At 43.9% G+C, this 19,604-nt stretch overlaps 1 protein-coding gene across 1 annotated transcript in view; it reads left to right on the forward strand.

Moving 5' to 3' along the window:
• The window catches only part of GLIS3 (GLIS family zinc finger 3), a 1,977,963-nt gene that overhangs the window by 561,973 nt on the left and 1,396,386 nt on the right, over positions 1–19,604 (forward strand). The window contains exon 4 of the mRNA XM_069625730.1: positions 12,681–13,821. Within this exon, the coding sequence (XP_069481831.1) occupies positions 12,681–13,821 (1,141 nt within the window). The remainder of the gene's footprint in view (positions 1–12,680; positions 13,822–19,604) is intronic.

Raw genomic sequence — 19,604 nt, forward strand, 5'->3', positions numbered from 1 at the left:
CAGCTAGTGCTTGAATTAAAGACCAAAATAATGTTAGTGACAGCAGCTGTGGGATACAGGAGACGTGTTTGGGTATACAATGATTGACTGAGCAAGAGGATGATGGCATGGCCCATCTAAAAGAAATGCAGTGAAATGAACGAGAGGGCATGTACACTGAGACTGTGATGAAATGACTACTTCTCTGCAGGTGCACAGGGATGGATAGTCGCTAAAGCACCTACTTAGCCCCACACTACTGTTGAACCAGCAATAATCCAAATAATAAAGGTGAAACACAAAATCTGAATGGTATACTTCGTGTGGCTTTTTTGGTAATGCATGCCGCAGAGGTAGCACACAAGCATGCAAAAGAACAATAGTACCAAAATCAATTAAATGTCCAATCAAGGTTTCATAAAAATACAAAACTTGAAACTAAAAATACATACACCTAATAGGAAACCACTAATACCTCACCCGTTAAAAGGGAAACACAGAAAATGCAGACTTTTGACCAAAGGGGCATCCTGGGTCTGAAGATAGGGGGAAGACAGGCAAGAATTTCAGCAACAAATGTTCACGTTCAATGAAGATGTCTTTGAAAAGGTAGAGAGTGGGGTCATACAACTCACTAGGGCTTTTTAAGGCAGACTATAGGAACAGTACCACTTCAAAGACATTTCGGGCCTCATCACTAGTTGGGCGGTATCTCAGTGGAAAATCCACCAGAATACCACCCAACGGAATCACCGTAACTGCCACTTAGTCCGGCGGTATTACCACTAGATTAAAAATGGCGGTGTACGTCCCCATTTCTTTTGAGTCCACAGGGGCTCAATGGGGCATTTTTGGCACTGCGGCAGTAATTGCGCCACAGTAATAGTGCTGAAAATGGGTGGAATGTTTGCTGATTTACCTTCAACTTTCCCCCAAACTCATAATTTGGCGTTGCGGTAATGCGGTGGTAATGCTATCACCACTGTATTTTTACCACCCAACTCGTGATGAGGCTGTTAGTCCTTGTTCTGGGAGCTCAACAGAATTGAGCAAGGCTTCTACTAACTCCCTGAGGCAGTGAATCAGCAGATGAATCAGCATCGGGCTGGTAAGTTGGTTGGCTGGGAGTGGTTAAAGCAGCAACGACTTGTGGCACATGGTGATGTCTGGGTCGGTGTAGACACAAGTAGAATCCATGGGAGCCTGCAGGAGAATTGAGAGGTACAAGCTTTTCAGGTTAGATCAGGAAGCCCATACATTGATTTAGATCTTGCATAAGGATTTACCCAGTCATTGTAATCCTCACCTCGGATGTGGGTTTGCTTGAGAGGATTTATGTAATTTCTTAGGCAGAAAGCAAAGTGGGACACCGATAAACTGTAGAGAAACCTCTTGTTGCCTTTGGGCGTTGAGTTTGACTGCACAAAGGTGACTTAGGGTTGATCTGCACCACAGTAGTCAGAGGTTGAGAGATTTTGGGAGATTAAGCCGGATTTCTTTCTTTCTGGGGAGGATTGTTCATTGTGTGAAAAATGTGTTGTTTTTGTAAGGACTCTGTTGTTATCTTAGTTTGGAAAGCCATTTTACTGAAGTAAGCCAGTTACATTTTTTTTGCATCCCTCTTAGTTTTGGGTAGCATTTTCTTTAAAGAAGTGTTAGTGGAACATTTTGTAGAGTTTTCTTTTTAAAGAAAAGGGCAGGGTGGGAAGCCATAGAAGCAGTGTTGCCCGTAAGTACAGTGCAGTACAGTGGTGGATGCCGAACTGTTGTCCTCCTAGTTTGAATTTGAAGACATGGAGGCATAATTATATCACAGGTTGGGCTTGATGAGGTACACCAATCAATCTACCTCCTCTTCCAAACATGCTGCTACTGGTGTTGTGGGTGGGACTGCTGATGGCACTGGTGGCGGAGAGGAGTATGGGATTGACTCTGGTCAGGATAAGGAGCCTGAGAGGCAGGATGAGAAGGCAGGAAGGGATGAAGAGGAGCATACAGGTGAGAGGTTGGTGGAGGGGGAAAGGGAGGAAGCCCATGCATGAGTGGTGGAAGAAAAAGAGGAGGAGCATGTAGTAGTTGTGTAGCAGTAAGGGGAGATGGGGAGGAAAAGGATTGGCATGCAGGTGAAGGAGAAGGCAGTGCAGCCAGTACCATAGGAGTCAGGAGGAGGAGTTGGTACTATATTCTATAACTATATTAAAAAATAAGTCTAAAGTAGGACTATGGTCCTGAGTTCAAGCTACCTCATTTGCAACAGTCCGAGGTTAGAGTTGTATCGCCCTGAAAGTCATTTACAGCTTTGGACTAGTTGACACAAAAAAGGAACTTACATTTATTTTCTGGATGCTTCAATAGTCCAGGGCACTGATATCTGGGTGTGTATTAACAGTGCCTCTCATATGCTTTCTAGTTTGACATCCAGATGACGTTAGATTGTTTCCCTGTCTGTTCTGGTTATATTTTCATGCTCATGTCCTTAATGTCATGCCTCCAGCCACAAGCGGCATATCAGCTCCCGATTACAGGCTCTGGCTTCTCAGGAGCCCATCAGAGGCACCGCCTTCTCAGGAGTCCATCACAAGCTAATGTTTCTCAGGGGCTCCCCTCATGCACATATACCTCAAGAGATCGCCAAGCTCAGGTTTCAAAGGAGCACACCTTGGGTTAAAGTTCTCTCTCAGTCCTGACTTGGGCCATAAACAGCAGTAGCCCTACAATGTTAAATATGCAATGGAATTCTATTCAGCAGATATAGTCAATTCCTCTTTCCTCTGCCTTTCCTCCCTTTCTCCTACATAGACTCTTAAGGTTATTACATCTTCCCCATGGATCCAGGTACCTAGCCACAGTCAGTCGTAATCTTTCATCTTTCTCATCTCTAACCTCCCCTTCAGACCATGTTCCAACCAAAACCTCCACCATGTTGTGGAAAAGAGTACTTTCTGCCAAATAAGTGACTGGATGCCTCCTATTGGTACCTGCCTGATTTTATCTCAACCTACTCAAAACATGGTCGCTCTCTCCTCCTCAACTCTGGATCACTCTCTTCTTCATTCATCTGTCTCCTTTCCTCAAACATCAACCTTCACCTCACAATAATGCTTCTCGCTTCCTTCCTGCCTCGTTCTGTATCTCTATTCTCACTCCTTTCAATGCCAACCTGTCGCTCGCATGGCTACGTCTCTATTCTTCTCTTCTTTCTTTGTCTCTCTCTTTTCCTCCTCTCTCTTCCTTCACCACCAACCACACTCTTGCAAGTCTGCTTTGCCCCTGTTTCTTTCTCTCTCCATCTCTCTATCTCTCTCTCCCTTGAAACACTTGTTTATAGGCACGTTATAAAGGCCATATCATATCATATCTTATCTCTAGTTTCATCTTTCTCTTTCTTCTCACTCTCACCTTCAGTACCTAACCCCTCATATTTCTGCTTTCCTCCTCCATTGTCTGTTTTACTCTCATCTACTCTCCCCCTCCTCCAATGCCAATGTCACCCTCATAGGTCTTCCCTCCTCAGAGTGCTTTATCTTTTCTCTCCTCCACTTTCAACCTTTCGCTTGTTCCTCTTACTTTCTTTTCTCCCTTGAGCTTTAACTCCTGAAACACCATCCTTTCCCTCGCTCTCTTTGCTTTGCAGTGGGTAAGGTGCCCTTCTCACACTGTGAAGGTTATGGTACCCTGAGCACCTGTGTCCTCTAGGTCCTCTCAGCACTCTTGGACATTCCTCTGGCTCAACTCTGGAAGGGACCTCTGCACTCCAGCATCTCCTTATTCAGATTGAGGAAACAGAACCCTTTTATACTGCCTGGTCCAGGCGTCTGGTCCCTGATTGACTGAGGTGTTCTGGTGGTTTCCTGCAATTAACTGATCAGAGGGAGGCATTGTACTTCGTAACTCACTGGAGGGGATTGTGGGGTGAGGGGGGTTGTTTAAGAAGACAGAGGTTAAGAGAAGGAAAATATGGGGTGAGGGAGGAGAAAAGCATCCAGAAAGATGAATGCATAGTTAAGGGAAACATAAGGAGGATGGCACGAACAGGGACAGGAGATATGAGGGGTGGGGGGGATAACCCTCTGGTGAGAGGACAGGAGGAGGAGTGGAGGACAATATAGATGACTGTCATGGTGAGGTGGGGAAAAGCAGGTGACAGGCAGGGAGGTCTAGAGCACGTCAGCATTGGCCATGAAAAGGGGCCATTTGATAGAGGATGAATCAGGAGGTAGAAGGTGGCACCAGTGGGTCCTGAGTTGGGAGAGGCTCATGTCTCAGGGCTGCTGACGCAGTTCAGGGATTTACTGACCTGGAGCTGCAAGTTTGTGGCAGCCAAACCTAAATACTGCAGTTCAATCAGACAAGAGTGAGGCTAGCCTGTGACCATAGCCCCGATTTGGTGGAATTGTCAAATCCAACAATGACACTAAAGATTGCTTTCCTTCAAGAAGAGAGACAGAATGTAGAAGACAGCACTTGGCTGCAGTAGCCATAGACTGAAGCTGGTGGAATTTGCAAGTCTCCCAACACTAAAGAACACCTGCTCAGCAGTCCAGAGCCATTGACTGCTGACCTTAAATTCTTAACACCAGTAGGTGTCCCAAAGCTTGATCTGGGTGCGAAAGATCCAGAAGGAGAATTAAGCCTCTGACAAGCTCTCATGAGACATAGTTAACGGGGAATAGTGACAAGAGACTGCTCTTGATTGGTGGCTATAATTCGAGCATCTTGAAAACCTACCTGATACCACTGGGGATGACATCATTGGTCATCTGAAAACCATCTTCTTAATTTTCCGTCACCAGGAACCTGAGGTGGAGAGAACTATGCAAGGAACAGTGAATTACTTTGTTTTATGGACCCTTTTCTCTCTGAACGTTCATAGAACATTATCCCAGGGTGTTGACTATACCAGAGTCTGACCCCGAGTTTTGTTGACATTCCCTGCAATTATTTTTCCTGGGTTATGTTCTTGGGATTTATCCTACCAAGGTTTCACTTTTGTTTGCGTTCACCTCCACTTTTGTTTTGCGTGTGCACAGCACATTAAAACATGTTGATATACGCCTACGCCTTGAGGTCTCTGTTGATCCCCTTCCACCTGGCACGCTCTACTAGAAAACAAGTTGATGACTATAATACTTTCACTACACCCACTGGTTATAACCAACAACGTTGTAGAACTCAATGCTACACCTCTCCCCCATAGATATGTCTTGTTACCCTGTGCCTCATGCCCCCTGTTCTTCAATTCCATGCTCTCTGCTGCAAGACACCCTGCTGTCCCCTTAAAAAAAGTTTCTTTGGAGTTCCTTCTCTCCCCCATTCCTCTGTTAAAATAATAGCTTAGCTACTTTAGTAAAGAATTTGTTGGGTTCTGTGTCCTCTAAAACTGCAAATGCAGTGGTTTTTATGTACAACATCAAGACTTGTGGATCTGCTTCCTTCAGTACCCGACCTCCAAAAAAGAAATTATTCTTGCCACTGTGCTTACAAAGCACCACAAATAATATCCTGCCTTTTATAAAAGCTCACACATGTTGACATGCACTCTACTGTCTCACCCTGCAAAAAGAACTTCTTGGACAACCAATGCTCCTGATTGGAAAGATTAATATCCTTGGATCCACATCCCCAATCACCCCAACTCCATCACAGTGATCTTCCACAATGCTGAGCTCAAATGTTATACCTCTCTCTCACCTTTTACCCTACGAAAAGCAAATACTGTAATACACACCTCTCACACTATGTCAATTTACTAACGCATTATGCATTGTGCATAGTGTTTATGCCTATTTAAAGTAAGCATTCATTATGTGTGCCTAGCATGGGTATATTTGTTGTCTAACAATTAAAAAAAGAATCAAGAAACATTACTGTCGCTTGCAATGTAACGGGCACACTAGAGCAGTAGTGTGAGAAATATAGCTAAGTACACAATTAAAAAAGAAAATACATGAATGTATATATTTTCTGTAGACCCCTAAAACGTCATGATGCTGCTTTTCTGAAGATTTACCATGTAGTTGTTCCACATTCACAACCAAATGTGTACACATAGATTAGTGACCCAACAAAAGGGAATCAGGCCAATACTTTAACTGGTTGAACTCCCACATTTGTTCACACGAAGCACATGTTGAATGGTATATTAAAAGGCCATGCTACTTCATAGATGAGGATGTGACGGGGCATGCAACTTTATGTCTAAGAGAAGCAGCAGAAAACGTCACAAGAGAACTTAGAAGTTAGAACATCACAGGGAGAGTTTTCCAAATTGTCTGCAAAAATCCAGATCTGAGTAAAAGCTTCGAATCATTCAAAATGTGTTGGGAAATCTTGCAAGAACAAAAGATGTCCTAATATTGCAATTTTCAAAAAGCACATCTACGTAAAACCTAAATAAAACCTATATTTTTTAAAATAAATATGAATAAGTACAAGGTACGCAATTTAAATTTAAAATATGCATTGATAAGCTAATGGTATGGAGAGTGAATGGGCAATTTATTTGTCTGACTCACCGCTTAAGTCGTCTCCCACCTGTACATGTCAAGCAAAGGAGATCAAACATTGTTGAATTAATTCTAGTCCCAACATGAAACACAAAGTGTGCAGTAAAATCAATATTCTGCCTGTTTTGTATCTGACTTGTTTTAATTATGCTGACAGATGTCAGGAGGGGTGATGTAGCCAGGAAGAGGTATGTTTGTGATAGTGTGGGTACATATGCGTCCGCTGGAGGTCCATATGTCAGCACTTTAGGAATGTGTTGTCTCTGTGTTGTTGAAACATCTGGTAGAATGATTGGCAGTTTGCTTGTTAAAACCTATTGAGATCCGAAGTGATGGGATGTGTGATGAGCCTGAAGTGTCCTCAAGCTGCCCAGTAAAAAGAAAAGGCCTTGATCTGGATTTTGATTATTCTTGTACCACCTCAGATCTTGGGGAGATAGGTCCGGGCTGCCAGGACTGGGCATGAGGGAGTTCTGCTCAGGGTGGGCTGCAGAACAGGCACATGCTATTGAATAAGGATCAAGGAACACAAGGAAGTAGTGTATATGAGCAGCCTATGACATTGGCACCCAGATGCACATGGCAGTACACATACTCTGCACTCTCCCCTAACTGTGCAGCAGCTTTGTGTGCCCTTTCTAATCGGAAAAGCAATGCAACATTGCCCCCCCTCTCTGCTTTAACCAACTGTGAAAGTTGCATTAAATGTGCAATATAAAGAAGAAGCTTGCAACTCCATTAAAAATTTGCAAATAGGCCTCTGATTGCAGAGGATCAATCATATTGTCAAAGCCTGGGCTGCTGTGTAAGCTGGGGCTAGAGTTTTGGAATGTTGCTTGTAAGAACTCTGTTAGTGTGTGTGTGTGTGTGTGTGTGTGTGTGTGTGTGTGTGTGTGTGTGTGTGTGTGTGTGTGTGTGTGTGTGTGTGTGTGTGTGTGTGTGTGTGTGTGTGTGTGTGTGTGTGTGTGTGTGTGTGTGTGTGTGTGTGTGTGTGTGTGTGTGTGTGTGTGTGTGTGTGTGTGTGTGTGTGTGTGTGTGTGTGTGTGTGTGTTCATATTTGTATATGTATATTTTTCTTTCTTACTGCATAGTCGCCACTGAAATGGTCGAACATCACTGAGTGAGACTATGCAACCTGTGCTATGGCACCCTGAGGCAAGAGGCAGTACAAATCCTGAACATGCACCCCTACCTGTACATCTGCTGTGTGTGACGAGAACACTGATGCAACATTGCCCTCTCGCTCTCTCCCATGCTAAACTAGCTGAAGTTACTGAAGATCTCAGCTTTATTTTTTAATAAAAAGTGGAGTAATCAATCTTTACATAAGCAAATTACTTCTCTGACAGTGCGATAATGGATCACAAGCGTAGGAGATCTGTACGATAGAGCTTAATTTAGTGTCTCAAAAGCACATCACTCATTAGTCAGTAGAGAAGAAAACATTGTAGGAAGGTGTTTAACTGATCATATCTAGTGTGAAATACTGTGCAGCGAGTAAAAAAGGAGTAAAGATTGTCTTTCATGCAACCTTGACAAATATAATTTTTGCAAAGGTGCAGGCATTTTCTAGCTTACTTCAAATGACTCTTGTGAAGACAGAGTATCCCTGTTTTTCACGTTGAAGAGTGTGCCTCTAGGGGCTCTTCATACCTGCCGAATGCTGTATGTAATATTATGTGTGATAAGATATGTGTCACTGTAAGCCATGCAGGTCAGGCTTGTGGCACATCCTGAGCTCTGCCTGCGAGACAAGCTTGCCATACACCTGGTGCAGCCGATTGATTTATGGTCTGCTGTACATCCACAGCGTGGAAACAAATGCAGTTCATGTTAGGGTCATTTGGCTGTTGACACTACCATGTTTCACTTACATAAAGAAATGAGCCCAACGTTTTATTTAATTTCGTCATTTATATAGCGCCTTTCACCATGTGTATGGCCCCAACGTGCTGTAGGTTAAAAGCTCTCGGAGGGACCGAAGCCCGAAGTATGGGAAAGGTTTGGAGGTGCTACTATGCGTTTGTGCATAATAGCCATTAAAGGTTATGAGGGCTTGGCCAAGTCCCTGCTAGCCACCTATGCCTAATTGTGGAGAGATGTTCACTAGGGAAATAAGCTGGAGAGTGTCTCTAAGAGCATAGTCGTTTGTGTGTAGCTACAGTTTGAATGTTTGTAGTGAAAGGTAGCTACATTGTTATAGCAGAGGGGTTGTGCAAAGTGTCATTCGAGTTGTATGTGAAAACAGATGTGTGCAGGAGTGTGGCCGCACCTTTGGCTAATTCCTAAAATCGTGGGAGTGCGAAAGGAAAAATGCATTGGTCATAATCAAATGAAACCCTAGAATTGGTTCATTCGGCAACATTCTAAAACATCTGGGTTGATAAATTATGGTGGGTATATTGTGCATGCTTCCTACTATCATTAAGTGGCTACATCCAAGACCCCATTTAACATTAAAGGCAGCATTCTGCCAACACCTGCATTCCCTGTAGTGGAGCGCATTCTGCAATCGCCTAGAAAACATAGCATGGTCCCCCTCATGGACTCGCCAGCCTGGTCAACTGCCCAATCCTTCTAAGTGCTATACGATGTCCATCACAATAGCTCCTCTGGTGCAAAGGCTGCTATCTGTGCAATACAAAGGCTACCCTCACAAAATCCTCAGAGAGCAGCACCCATGTCGCCCTCCTGAATTATTCCATGTTCATGACAATGGCTAACTGCACAAGTCTACAAAGTGTAACATGTGGACTACCCTAATGTATATTCACAGAGCAAAACCTTGGCTACACTTATAAATAATCTAAGTGCAGAAGCAATGGCCACCGTTCTAATGATGTGGATGAACACGTTGGCCACCCTCACAAATACCTCCAGTGCAATACATTGCCAACCCCCACAATCCATCTAAGCGCAATACATTACCTACCCCAAAATCCATCTATGTGCAATAAATTGCCCACCCCCAAAATCCATCTAAGTGCAATACATAGCCCACACCATTCTACCCCCAAAATGCATCTAAGTACATTACATTGGCTTTTCCAAAATCAGTATAAGTGCAACAGATTGCCACCACCAAATTCCATCTAAGTGCAATACATTGCCTACCCCAAAATCCACCTAAGTGCAATACATTGCCTACCCCAAAATGCATCTAAGTGCAATACATAGCCCACCCCATCCTACCCATAAAATACATCTAAGTGCATTACATTGGCTATTCCAAAATCTGTATACATGCAACAGATTGCCACCACCAAAATCCATCTAAGTGCAATACATTGCCCACTCCCAAAATTCATCTAAGTGCAATAAATTGCCCACCCCCAAAATCCATCTTAGTGCTACAAATTGCCCACCCCCCCAAATCCAACTAAGTGCAACAGATTACCACCATCAAAATCCATCTAAGTGCAATACATTGCCTACCCCAAAATCCACTTAAGTGCAATACATTGCCTACCCCAAAATGCATCTAAGTGCAATACATAGCCCACCCCATCCTACCCATAAAATACATCTAAGTGCATTACATTGGCTATTCCAAGATCTGTATACGTGCAACAGATTGCCACCACCAAAATCCATCTAAGTGCAATACATTGCCTACCCCAAAATCCATCTAAGAGCAATACATTGCCCACTCCCAAAATTCATCTAAGTGCAATAAATTGCCCACCCCCAAAATCCATCTTAGTGCTATAAATTGCCCCCCCAAATCCAACTAAGTGCAATACATTGCCTAGCCCCAAAATGCATCTAAGTGCAATAAATTGCCCACCCCCAAATCCATCTAAGTGCAATACATTGCCTATCCCCAACATCCAAGTGCAACACATTTCCTGCTCCCCAATAAATGCAAGTGCATCCCACTGCCCACTGCCCACAGATTTCCTTGATTCCCAGAATACATCTATCGGGCTAAGGAGTGAAGCTGGAAATCCACACAATGTTCTGATTTGAAGGTAGTAATGAAGAAGTGGCAGTTCCAAAACTGTAAACCCTTCTCAGAGAGAGATACTGTTGATGGCTAAATGGGTCTATAGGAGGAATGTTGTAACACTATTGTTTACAAAGGGTATAATGGGGGCAGTCTACTTTCTAAACAGCATCAAAAAGCAAATAGCAACGCTATTGCAATTATCTCACTCCACCAGCTCATAATCCAGTCATGCTTCTGCAGTCTTGCACCAAGCCTCTCCGTCCCTCTTCTTCGTTTGGGTCCTCGCATGGCACCCCACGCTTGCACTAAATGGCCACCAGCCCTGTGCTTGCCTTTCCCTCCTATGTACCTCCCTAAGTCCACTGGCCAGCGCACTATCCCTGTGATCCCAACCTACGTGTGGAGGAACCCACCAGATGAGGTGCAACATGTCAAATGCTTGCAATGTCCTGCATGACAACGTCCTTCCTGCGGTCTTGTGGACGCTTCTCCCGGCAACATCAACACATACATCTTCTTCCTCTATCCTCAGTTGTTGTGTGCCTCTGGCTTCCTCTTTTCATACCAATGTGCTCCGCTCCTTCTCTCTGTTTGACTTTACATTGTCTTTTTTATGTTCTCTTTTAATGTAATTTAATTTAAAGAAATGGCTTTGTATATCAACCAAACATGACAATTCATGTTTCAACTAACCCTTTCACTTTCTTGAGTGTGTGATTTCATATAAGCCACCTCTTTGCAGAATTTCTCTTCTCCATTTTCTAACAGTAGTGTATAATGAAGTAATGGAATTGTTGCTCATCATTAATTACATTATTGTTTGTGTTACCATCATCCTATGCCATTTTCTTGTATTTGTGGCATGTAAAAATGGGCATCATGAATCTGTAATGAAAACAGTTTTTTCGATCGAAACTTGCACATAAAATATACATATAAATTCACTTGCTCCCAATGAGCCTTTTTTCTGAACAACTACTTTTGTGACAAGGATGGTACTATGGGAGGAAGCCATTTTTTTTTTTTTACAAATGAATGATTTCTCTTTTGTTTCACACTACATGCTCTCTGACTTATTTTAGTAATCACAACAATGTTTAGATATGGGGCCGGACATTATAAACATATTATTAAACACGTATGAAAGCTATCAAAACAAGCCTTTTTGTTGCGATTTTGAAACTGGTCTAATAAGGCGCCAAATTAAGTGCTAACGTTGCTGGTCCCATGGATGCAATTACAACTTTTTACAAAATGATTCGTTTTTCATTTCATATTTGAAGAATACGGTTTAAGAAATGTTCTTCTATGCATTCATTTCGACTTTAATATTGAGCATCTGGATGGTCATTTTATAAGGGGTGAAGTGCAAAAGGAAGTTGTAAAAATAAGGGAGTAAGCTGTTTATGCCTTACATTTACACCTCAATGAGTTTTTCAATGCATTAGAAGGAGTGAGGACATTAAACAGATACAGCACTTCCACCGTGCATTTCTCCTCCACTTCCTTCAAATGCTTTCTGGTTTTACGCCTGTATGAGATTTTCATGAGGCGTAAAACTGATAGGTTCCTATGGTATTCACCTGCATTTAGTGCCTGCTAAAAGCAGACAGATTCCATAGGAATCAATTCTAGCAGACTGCATTCATATTTTTCACAAAACATAGAGTAAAATGTAACAGTGAAGGCTATTTAGCTTGCCTTTACTCTTTCGCTAAATTCCATGCAAGAGACCCAACAGCATGTACGTGCCAACGTTGGTGGCCTCCTGCACGCAGTTACCACTTTAAAAGAAATTACCCCCAATAAGTGCTAATGTTGGCAGTCCCTTGCATGCAAAAAGCATTTTATTTTTTGCAAGGAAACCCCTCTGCTTTCAACATAGTGCCAGTGACAGTTTTAGAATACTCCACACCTTCATAGCCCCTTTGGCATTGACACTTATAATGCTTTTATAATGCTCGACTACTGCCTGGGAGCTTCACTGCTCTAACACAGCCTTGCAGATCCTAACATTAGGAGGAACATTGTCATGGTATTTTCTAATGAAAAGGTGTGAATACTCTTTATTATTTGTGTAGCAAACTACAGCTGTAAGGTACCAAAGAAACTCGTTGATGTTCTAGTGGGAGAGCATTGGTTAGTCAATGCGAAAGATGAGTAATACAAACTGCACAGGTAATTGTAAAAGTTCATATGTGCCAAAAATAACGACCTATTTTTCTTTTGCCCTAATCTTGATTTAGGTGCCTCATGTCACGTGATTCATTGGCCTCCACAACCCTCAGTATATCTGAAAGTCAATCCACACTAAGTGTGAAGCAAGAATGGTCTCGCGGCCATAGGATCCTCCCATCTCTTCCATCTAATCCTGGTTCGCAAAATAGCAGCGAACATGGGGACATGCTCGCTCTACCACCAGGAACAGCCATGTCCAACACAAGTGCCTCTAACTCATTACCGTCATATTTGTTTGGGATGGAGAATGTCAACAACTCCCCTTACCTTAGTCCACATCTCTCATCAGCAAGGTCTCATTCTGCTCGCTCCAAGAAGCGTGCACTGTCATTGTCTCCTCTGTCTGATGGCATTGGGATTGACTTCAACACAATCATCCGCACATCCCCAACGTCATTGGTTGCCTACATCAATGGATCCCGGGCATCACCAGCAAACATATCCCCTCAACCAGAGGTCTATGGCCACTTTTTAGGAATACGTGGAAGCTATATTCCTCAGCCTTGTTCTATTTCAAATACTCAAAGGAGTATCTTTCCAGCAAATAGTAATATTACACAATCGCCTTACAGTGAAAACAGGGGATCGGAATACAAGCGGATGCAACAACTGGAACAAAATAGCCTGCAGTCAGGGATCCTGAACAATATGGTGGTTCAGCAAGGGATGTCTGTGGTGGAGAGCCAAACTATGTGCTTGTTAAAAAGTGAGCAAGTGGCAGATTTTACAGACAGCAGGCTAGAGATGCCACCTCCACCTCCACCTCCTCCCCTCTCTTCTCCACCACCACCCCAAGGCCCTCCGCCACCTTACCATGCCCATAAGCACCTCCATCAGCATAGCACTTCGAACCACCCCCACCAACTTTCCCTCCCACCCCCTGTCCATGGGCCGCTTTTGGAGGAGGATGGTGAACTTGACGATTTCAATGGCAAACATTGCTGTCGCTGGATAGACTGCAGTTCTATGTACGATCAGCAAGAGGAACTGGTGCGGCACATAGAAAAGGTTCATATAGATCAGAGGAAAGGAGAGGACTTCACTTGTTTCTGGGCAAAGTGCCCCCGAAGATACAAGTCATTCAACGCTCGTTACAAGCTTCTCATCCACATGAGGGTCCACTCGGGGGAGAAGCCAAACAAGTGCACGGTAAGTCCAATGCTTGGAGTTATGTCTTGAAATCCACCCCTGCCTCTTTATGGTAAATGGAACATTTATTTATTCTTCTGTAGTACAGTCTGTCGTTTTTGCTCTAAGCATGTAAGTGAGTTAGCACTGCATAGAAAGGGCAAACTACATGAAATCCGAAAAGGATGCAGTGCTTTGCCTGCCAACTTCATGGTGGGGACAATGTCAAATCCTTTTTCGGTTGAAATGAAAAAGTTGCAGTTTAATTATTTATTTATTTAACCGATGCATAGAATTTATTTGGCCTTGGAGTGGCAACCATGTGCATTGAATGCATAGAATGTATTTGGCCTTGGAGTGGCAACCGTGTGCATTGAAGTAGAATAGCTAACGGTTGTTGACACACCAACGGAGAGGTTTTCTAAACCTCTTTAAAGAGAATGGGCCTCATTCCGAGTATGGCGGTAAGGGATAGCGGCCACCGGTAACGAGACCGGTGGCGGTATTCCCTTACCGCCATACTCCGAGTTCCCTCTGCGCCCTCGCCCTTAACGCCTGCTTTGAGCAGGTGTTAAAGTCGAGGGCGCAAAGGGGCCTCCAAGCCAATAACGGTGACCGTAATGAACGGTCACCGTTATTTGCATCTTCCCCATTCCCATTGAGCCCTATGGGGGCTCATTTGGGAATGGGGAAGAGCCTTGGTGAATGGGGAATTACCGCCCCGCCAACCTTGGAATGGGGCAGTGATTCCGCCATCCACCAAGGCGCTGCCGGTCCGGGTACGGCGTCAACCAAGGCGTTAATAGCGCCATTGGTTAGCGCCGTACTCGGAATGAGGCCCAATGCCATTTTCGGAATCAAAATATAGACATTTCTCCTAAGAGGAATGCCGAACATCCGCAACAGCACAGTTCACCCATCTTGATCTGAAGCATGGTGGAATGTTGTTTTTTGAAACTATTGTCATTTTGCAACGCTGAAACGGAAACAAGTAATTTATTAAATGACGTCACAGCATAGAAATTGCCCTTTTAAGTATGAAGTAAATGTCAATTTTATACATCGTTTAAGACCAGTATTTAGCTTGTTACTAAGCATTACACATTTTGACGACAATTCGGAGAAATGATTGCTATTCCACAGTGTTAAGGGTACATAGCCCTGCACACACATCTGTGCAAAATGTTCATCACAGATAAGTACACAAGGCACACAATGGACAACTAACGTATATTCATTTACAGGGCCTGCACCTTGGCAGCGCGTCGGCCCGGGGAAAAGGCGTTGTGTCACTGTGATTCTGATTAGAATGGATTATGATATACACTACAATTGCCGTATTGTAGGTCTCAAAGCTGCACCCACCAGTACCAGGTCCAACCTCCTGCAGGGGAATACCAGTCTAAGTGAGTGGTCAGTGTGGCAGCATGTACCTACGTGAAATAAGGATGCACTGCCTTGAAGGAGGCCAACCTCTGGCAATGACACTTTCAGTGCAAATGTGCACCTTGGGATAATCACACAACTGTGAGTGTTCATGTTAGAATGCACACTCACAGGTGCCTCTTGTGACTACCCAACAGCATTTGCATTTTATATGTGTACAGCAACAAATTTAAGATTGTGGTTGTTCTCCAACTGCAACAACCCAATGTGATTCCATTTCAGCAGGCAAGATTAATGGAGTATTCCCTTTGAAACACCTCCCAGTCAAACAATGTATTTGAACACAGAAACTCAAAATAACACAGCGAACATAAAACTAAGGTTTTTATGGAAAATTCAATGGTCAAAACTTTACATTGATCCCCTAAATGTTGTCAATGATCATTTGACTACTCGTCATATTCCCTTTATGAATAGTGGGGCCACATGTTATGATATGGAAATCGTGTTGGATTTCTGTACAGTGCATGATTAGCTATTGGCTCTTTATTATGATCATTGATGGTGTTTGTGAAATCATATTCGAATGGATTCTGTCCTCCACGTATTCCTCATCTTTGATATAACCAAGTCTGCTTGCAGCCTGCTTCGGAAAATGTTTTCATAGGGTCAAACGTTGTGCAGTGTCGAGTCATGGCCTTCGATGGCCTCTGTAGCTTCCCTTGCCGTGACGTTGATGCTGGTATGTGATGCAGGCGCGGTAACCGTTACCTCAGTTCTGTTTTTCTGCATGCTGGCATGCTTTGGCGTTATGGCCTCGGCAAAGCATCCTAAACACAGGAGACGCTCGAGATCACAACGCTCTACGTCTTCTCACAAGAAGAGCAAGAAGCAGTGTCACAGATCCTCGTCGTCTTCTTCCTCCCCTCCCGATAGTGTCTTTCCCTAAAAAGTCTTTGACTCCGGCAGAATGGGAAGATTTCAGCTTAAACATGCTTGACATTTTTCACAGACTGGCTCCTCCGAGTGCCCCTCTTAAGGAGCCAGGGAAATCAAGGCACCCCATTGCATCTAAAAAGACCAGTAGGGAGTCTCATGTGTCTCCTTCCCACATGCCTAACTAAGAGCCCGCGAAGAGAGGCTCCTCGACACAAGTCAAAGGAGTCTTCTTGGATACATAAAAAGAAACCGACATCTTCCTCTTCAAGGGAAAAGGAATCAGGGATTTCATCTTCAGCCTCGAAGCTTTCTTTAAAGTTGTCAAAGCCGTCGAGTATGTTGACTGAACCGTTGAGGCACACAACCAAATTGAAACCATTGAAGCATTCAAAGCTGTCATCTCATTGACCGACCGCTTCTGCAAAGTCGTCGAGACCGTCAACACCTACAGCGGCATAGGGGCATTCTGTGCCTTTGAAGACTTTAAAACCTGCAGTTGACTCAACAAAGTCTTACAAACCCATACCTCGGCCAGATTTCTTCAGGTCTATGAGTTCCATCGTCGAGAAGGATGAAGCGGAAGACCAAGCTCCATTTGGGTATGAGTTTGCAACACCCAATGTCCCAAAGGAGCTTATATCTCCTGTATCTAAAATGCTAAATTTGGTAGAGACACTAAAAGAGACCAGCAGTTGGGAGACATCTTCTGAAACCGTCTTTGGGCACCCAGAGGAGGCTGGATATTCTGATCCTTCCTATAGGTCAGTAATAAGTGAAGTTTCTGAATATCTAGGGTGGTCAAGACCAGTGTCGGCTGCTTTTTTATGGCGGGGGCACCGCCCCTACCCCAGGGAGTGCAGAGAAAAACGTTTTCAGTTCTGTCTGTGTGCATTTATTTTGTTACGTGCAGCACAGCGTGGCTGCAAATCCATTTACTAAAGAAATAAATAATTATCTTGTGTCGCATCGGGGCTGGACCAGATCACATAGAGAGGTGTGTCCTATTTCACACAGTTTTACTAGAGTATAAGTGCAAAGAGCTCATAGGCTCCACACACTTTATCTAATCTCTATTATGTAGGAGGCTGGCAGGGCGCTAGGGCTATGGACCCTCCAGTCTCAATTTATGCGCAAACAGTGCAGTGTCTGTAGGCTCTTCAGCACACAGCATAGTAACAGGATTCACACATTTTCATTGGCTGGTGGGTTGATGGGCACATGCATGCGTTACCACGTTCTCACTTTCTGAGTCACTCCGTCAGGAAAGCCAGGGCGTGTTCGTCGAACATATCTGCCTGACCCAGAGAACAGCAGAGCACACGTGCACAGTGCGCCCTTGCTTTAATTTGTGGACCCGACACATGAGTGAGTCCAAGTCCGACTTCGACCACCGTTGGTAAGTAGGTGTGTTTGTCTGTGTGTGTGTGCAAAACTATGTGCCTCCAGCTCAGCCTGTACCGCGGCTGGAGTCGCTTTATATAAATACTGCATCAAATGAAATCTAGTACTGACTAAGCAAATTGTTGGTACAGAAAGAGAACTTCCGGTGAAAATAATGGCGCCAAGGCATAAGGCGTCTGTATTTTGAGACTGGGCCCACACAACAAGAATATTTTCTTTGGGCTAATTCACTGCAAGGTGTATTGCAGCCTTGGTCACCAGAGGTGGACTGGGAACCAAAAGAGGCCCTAGAAATAATTTTCCCAGTGGTCCCAAATTACAATTTTTCAGCAAGCACAACCCCTTTTACTACAAGAAAATTGGGAAATAAAATAGGCTATCACACAAAAGAGTCCCAGGGTGCAGAGGCCTACTGGGAAATCTCCAGAGTTCCCTATAGGCCAGTCCACCCCTGTTGGTCACGAGCCAAATGCCACAGTGTGATCGGCAGCTGGCCGTCCTGTCACAACATGGGCAAGTTGGAGTTGAACCGTAGATGGCTCGGCCCGGCCAGGCAATGCTACTGCAATGCAGAACAAAAGTAAAGTTGCACAGAAACATGAACGCATGCTACTCAACATGTCAAAACATCTGCATAAATAAGAGATGGGACAAAGTTCACTGAGTATCTGAAAAAACACAATCCAACAGCAGTGTCACATATGAAGGGGATTATCAACTAACTCCCCCAACTCTCAACGATGTTCCATAATTACAGACGTGCTTCATCCTGTTTAGGGCTCATCATTGTGAAGGCAATATGCTCAGACTGATTTAGTTCCAGGGTCCTCCAATACCAAACACTAGACACCCCTTCTAGACACTCTCTTCCCTACGCGTCCATGTAGTCCCTCACTCTTCTTCATCCTTATAGCCTGGAAGATGTATCATATCTTAAAGCGCTTACTCCTTGATTGCCACTGCTTCTGAGCTATGTTATAGCAGGTGTTTTATTACCCAAAGTAGGGACCTTTGGAAGAAGGAAGGATTCCGTTAGATATGTCAGGAGCATTCCCCCAAAATGAACACAGATGTCTGGGTAACGCTTAACCGTCTGTGCATTTACACGTGTCGAAAGCAAAGTTCAAAACTGCCCATTTGTATAGCGCTAAACAACCACTGGCACATAAAGCACTTTGTGAGAAGACCATTGTGGAATCAAATGTGAGGTTGCTGGAACAGGCAAGTTATGATTGGTTTACTATACAAGGAAAACATGCATTCAGTCAGGGTGCGGGTGGGTGAGGGGGCAGACCTACATGGATATGATTTCACTAAGTCACATTTTGACTAGTCCATTTAAACCTAACCAAGGACGAGATGTCTTCTAGTGGCCACGATCCTGGCCTTGAAACCTACACTCGACCTGTTTCATCCAGCTTCAACATTAGACCAATCGTGGGATTTTGGGCAAATCACTAGCTCTTGCTGCCTCCTCTTGTCAATGTAGGCCATTCTGTGTAAATGCCAACTGTGCTTTGTGTCTTTGAAAACGAGCCTAGATGTCTGGCTTCTTGACCATGCTGCTTTTGTGAATGGAGACTGTTTTATTTTTTTTTAGAAGAGGCATGTAACTTAATAGACCTATGGATTCACAGACCTTTTGTTTTAGGTTAGAAATCACGTGTGCATGTTTGTGTGTGTGGAACTAAATAACCAAAAACTAGAACCTCCTGGACCATGGACCGCTTTGCAAAAGTGCCCCCTAATACCCATGCTTATATCTATAGGTATGTCTTGGCAACAGCTCCTATGAAGTTGGCTTAATTCGTGGCAACTAGTATTCCTCCGCCCATACCAATCAAATGCAGCTGTAATTTTTATGAATTAATCCAACAGGAGGGTGATTTTAAGAAGCAATATAAATAAATACAGCATGCAGCATTTTTGCACACATGGAGAAAGGAGATGTGCTTTTTAGGGGAGCCTGGCTGCTTTGTAGGGACAGTGACTGGGATTTAATTGGGGGTCGAGGGCCTGGGATGCCGGCTGGCGTGTGTCCCGGTCTCTCAGACACCTGATGACTGGCTATGGGTGAC

The sequence above is a fragment of the Ambystoma mexicanum genome, chromosome 6p (genome assembly GCF_040938575.1).
Source record: "Ambystoma mexicanum isolate Mex_15411 chromosome 6p, UKY_AmexF1_1, whole genome shotgun sequence".
Classification (NCBI taxonomy): Eukaryota; Metazoa; Chordata; class Amphibia; order Caudata; family Ambystomatidae; genus Ambystoma; species Ambystoma mexicanum.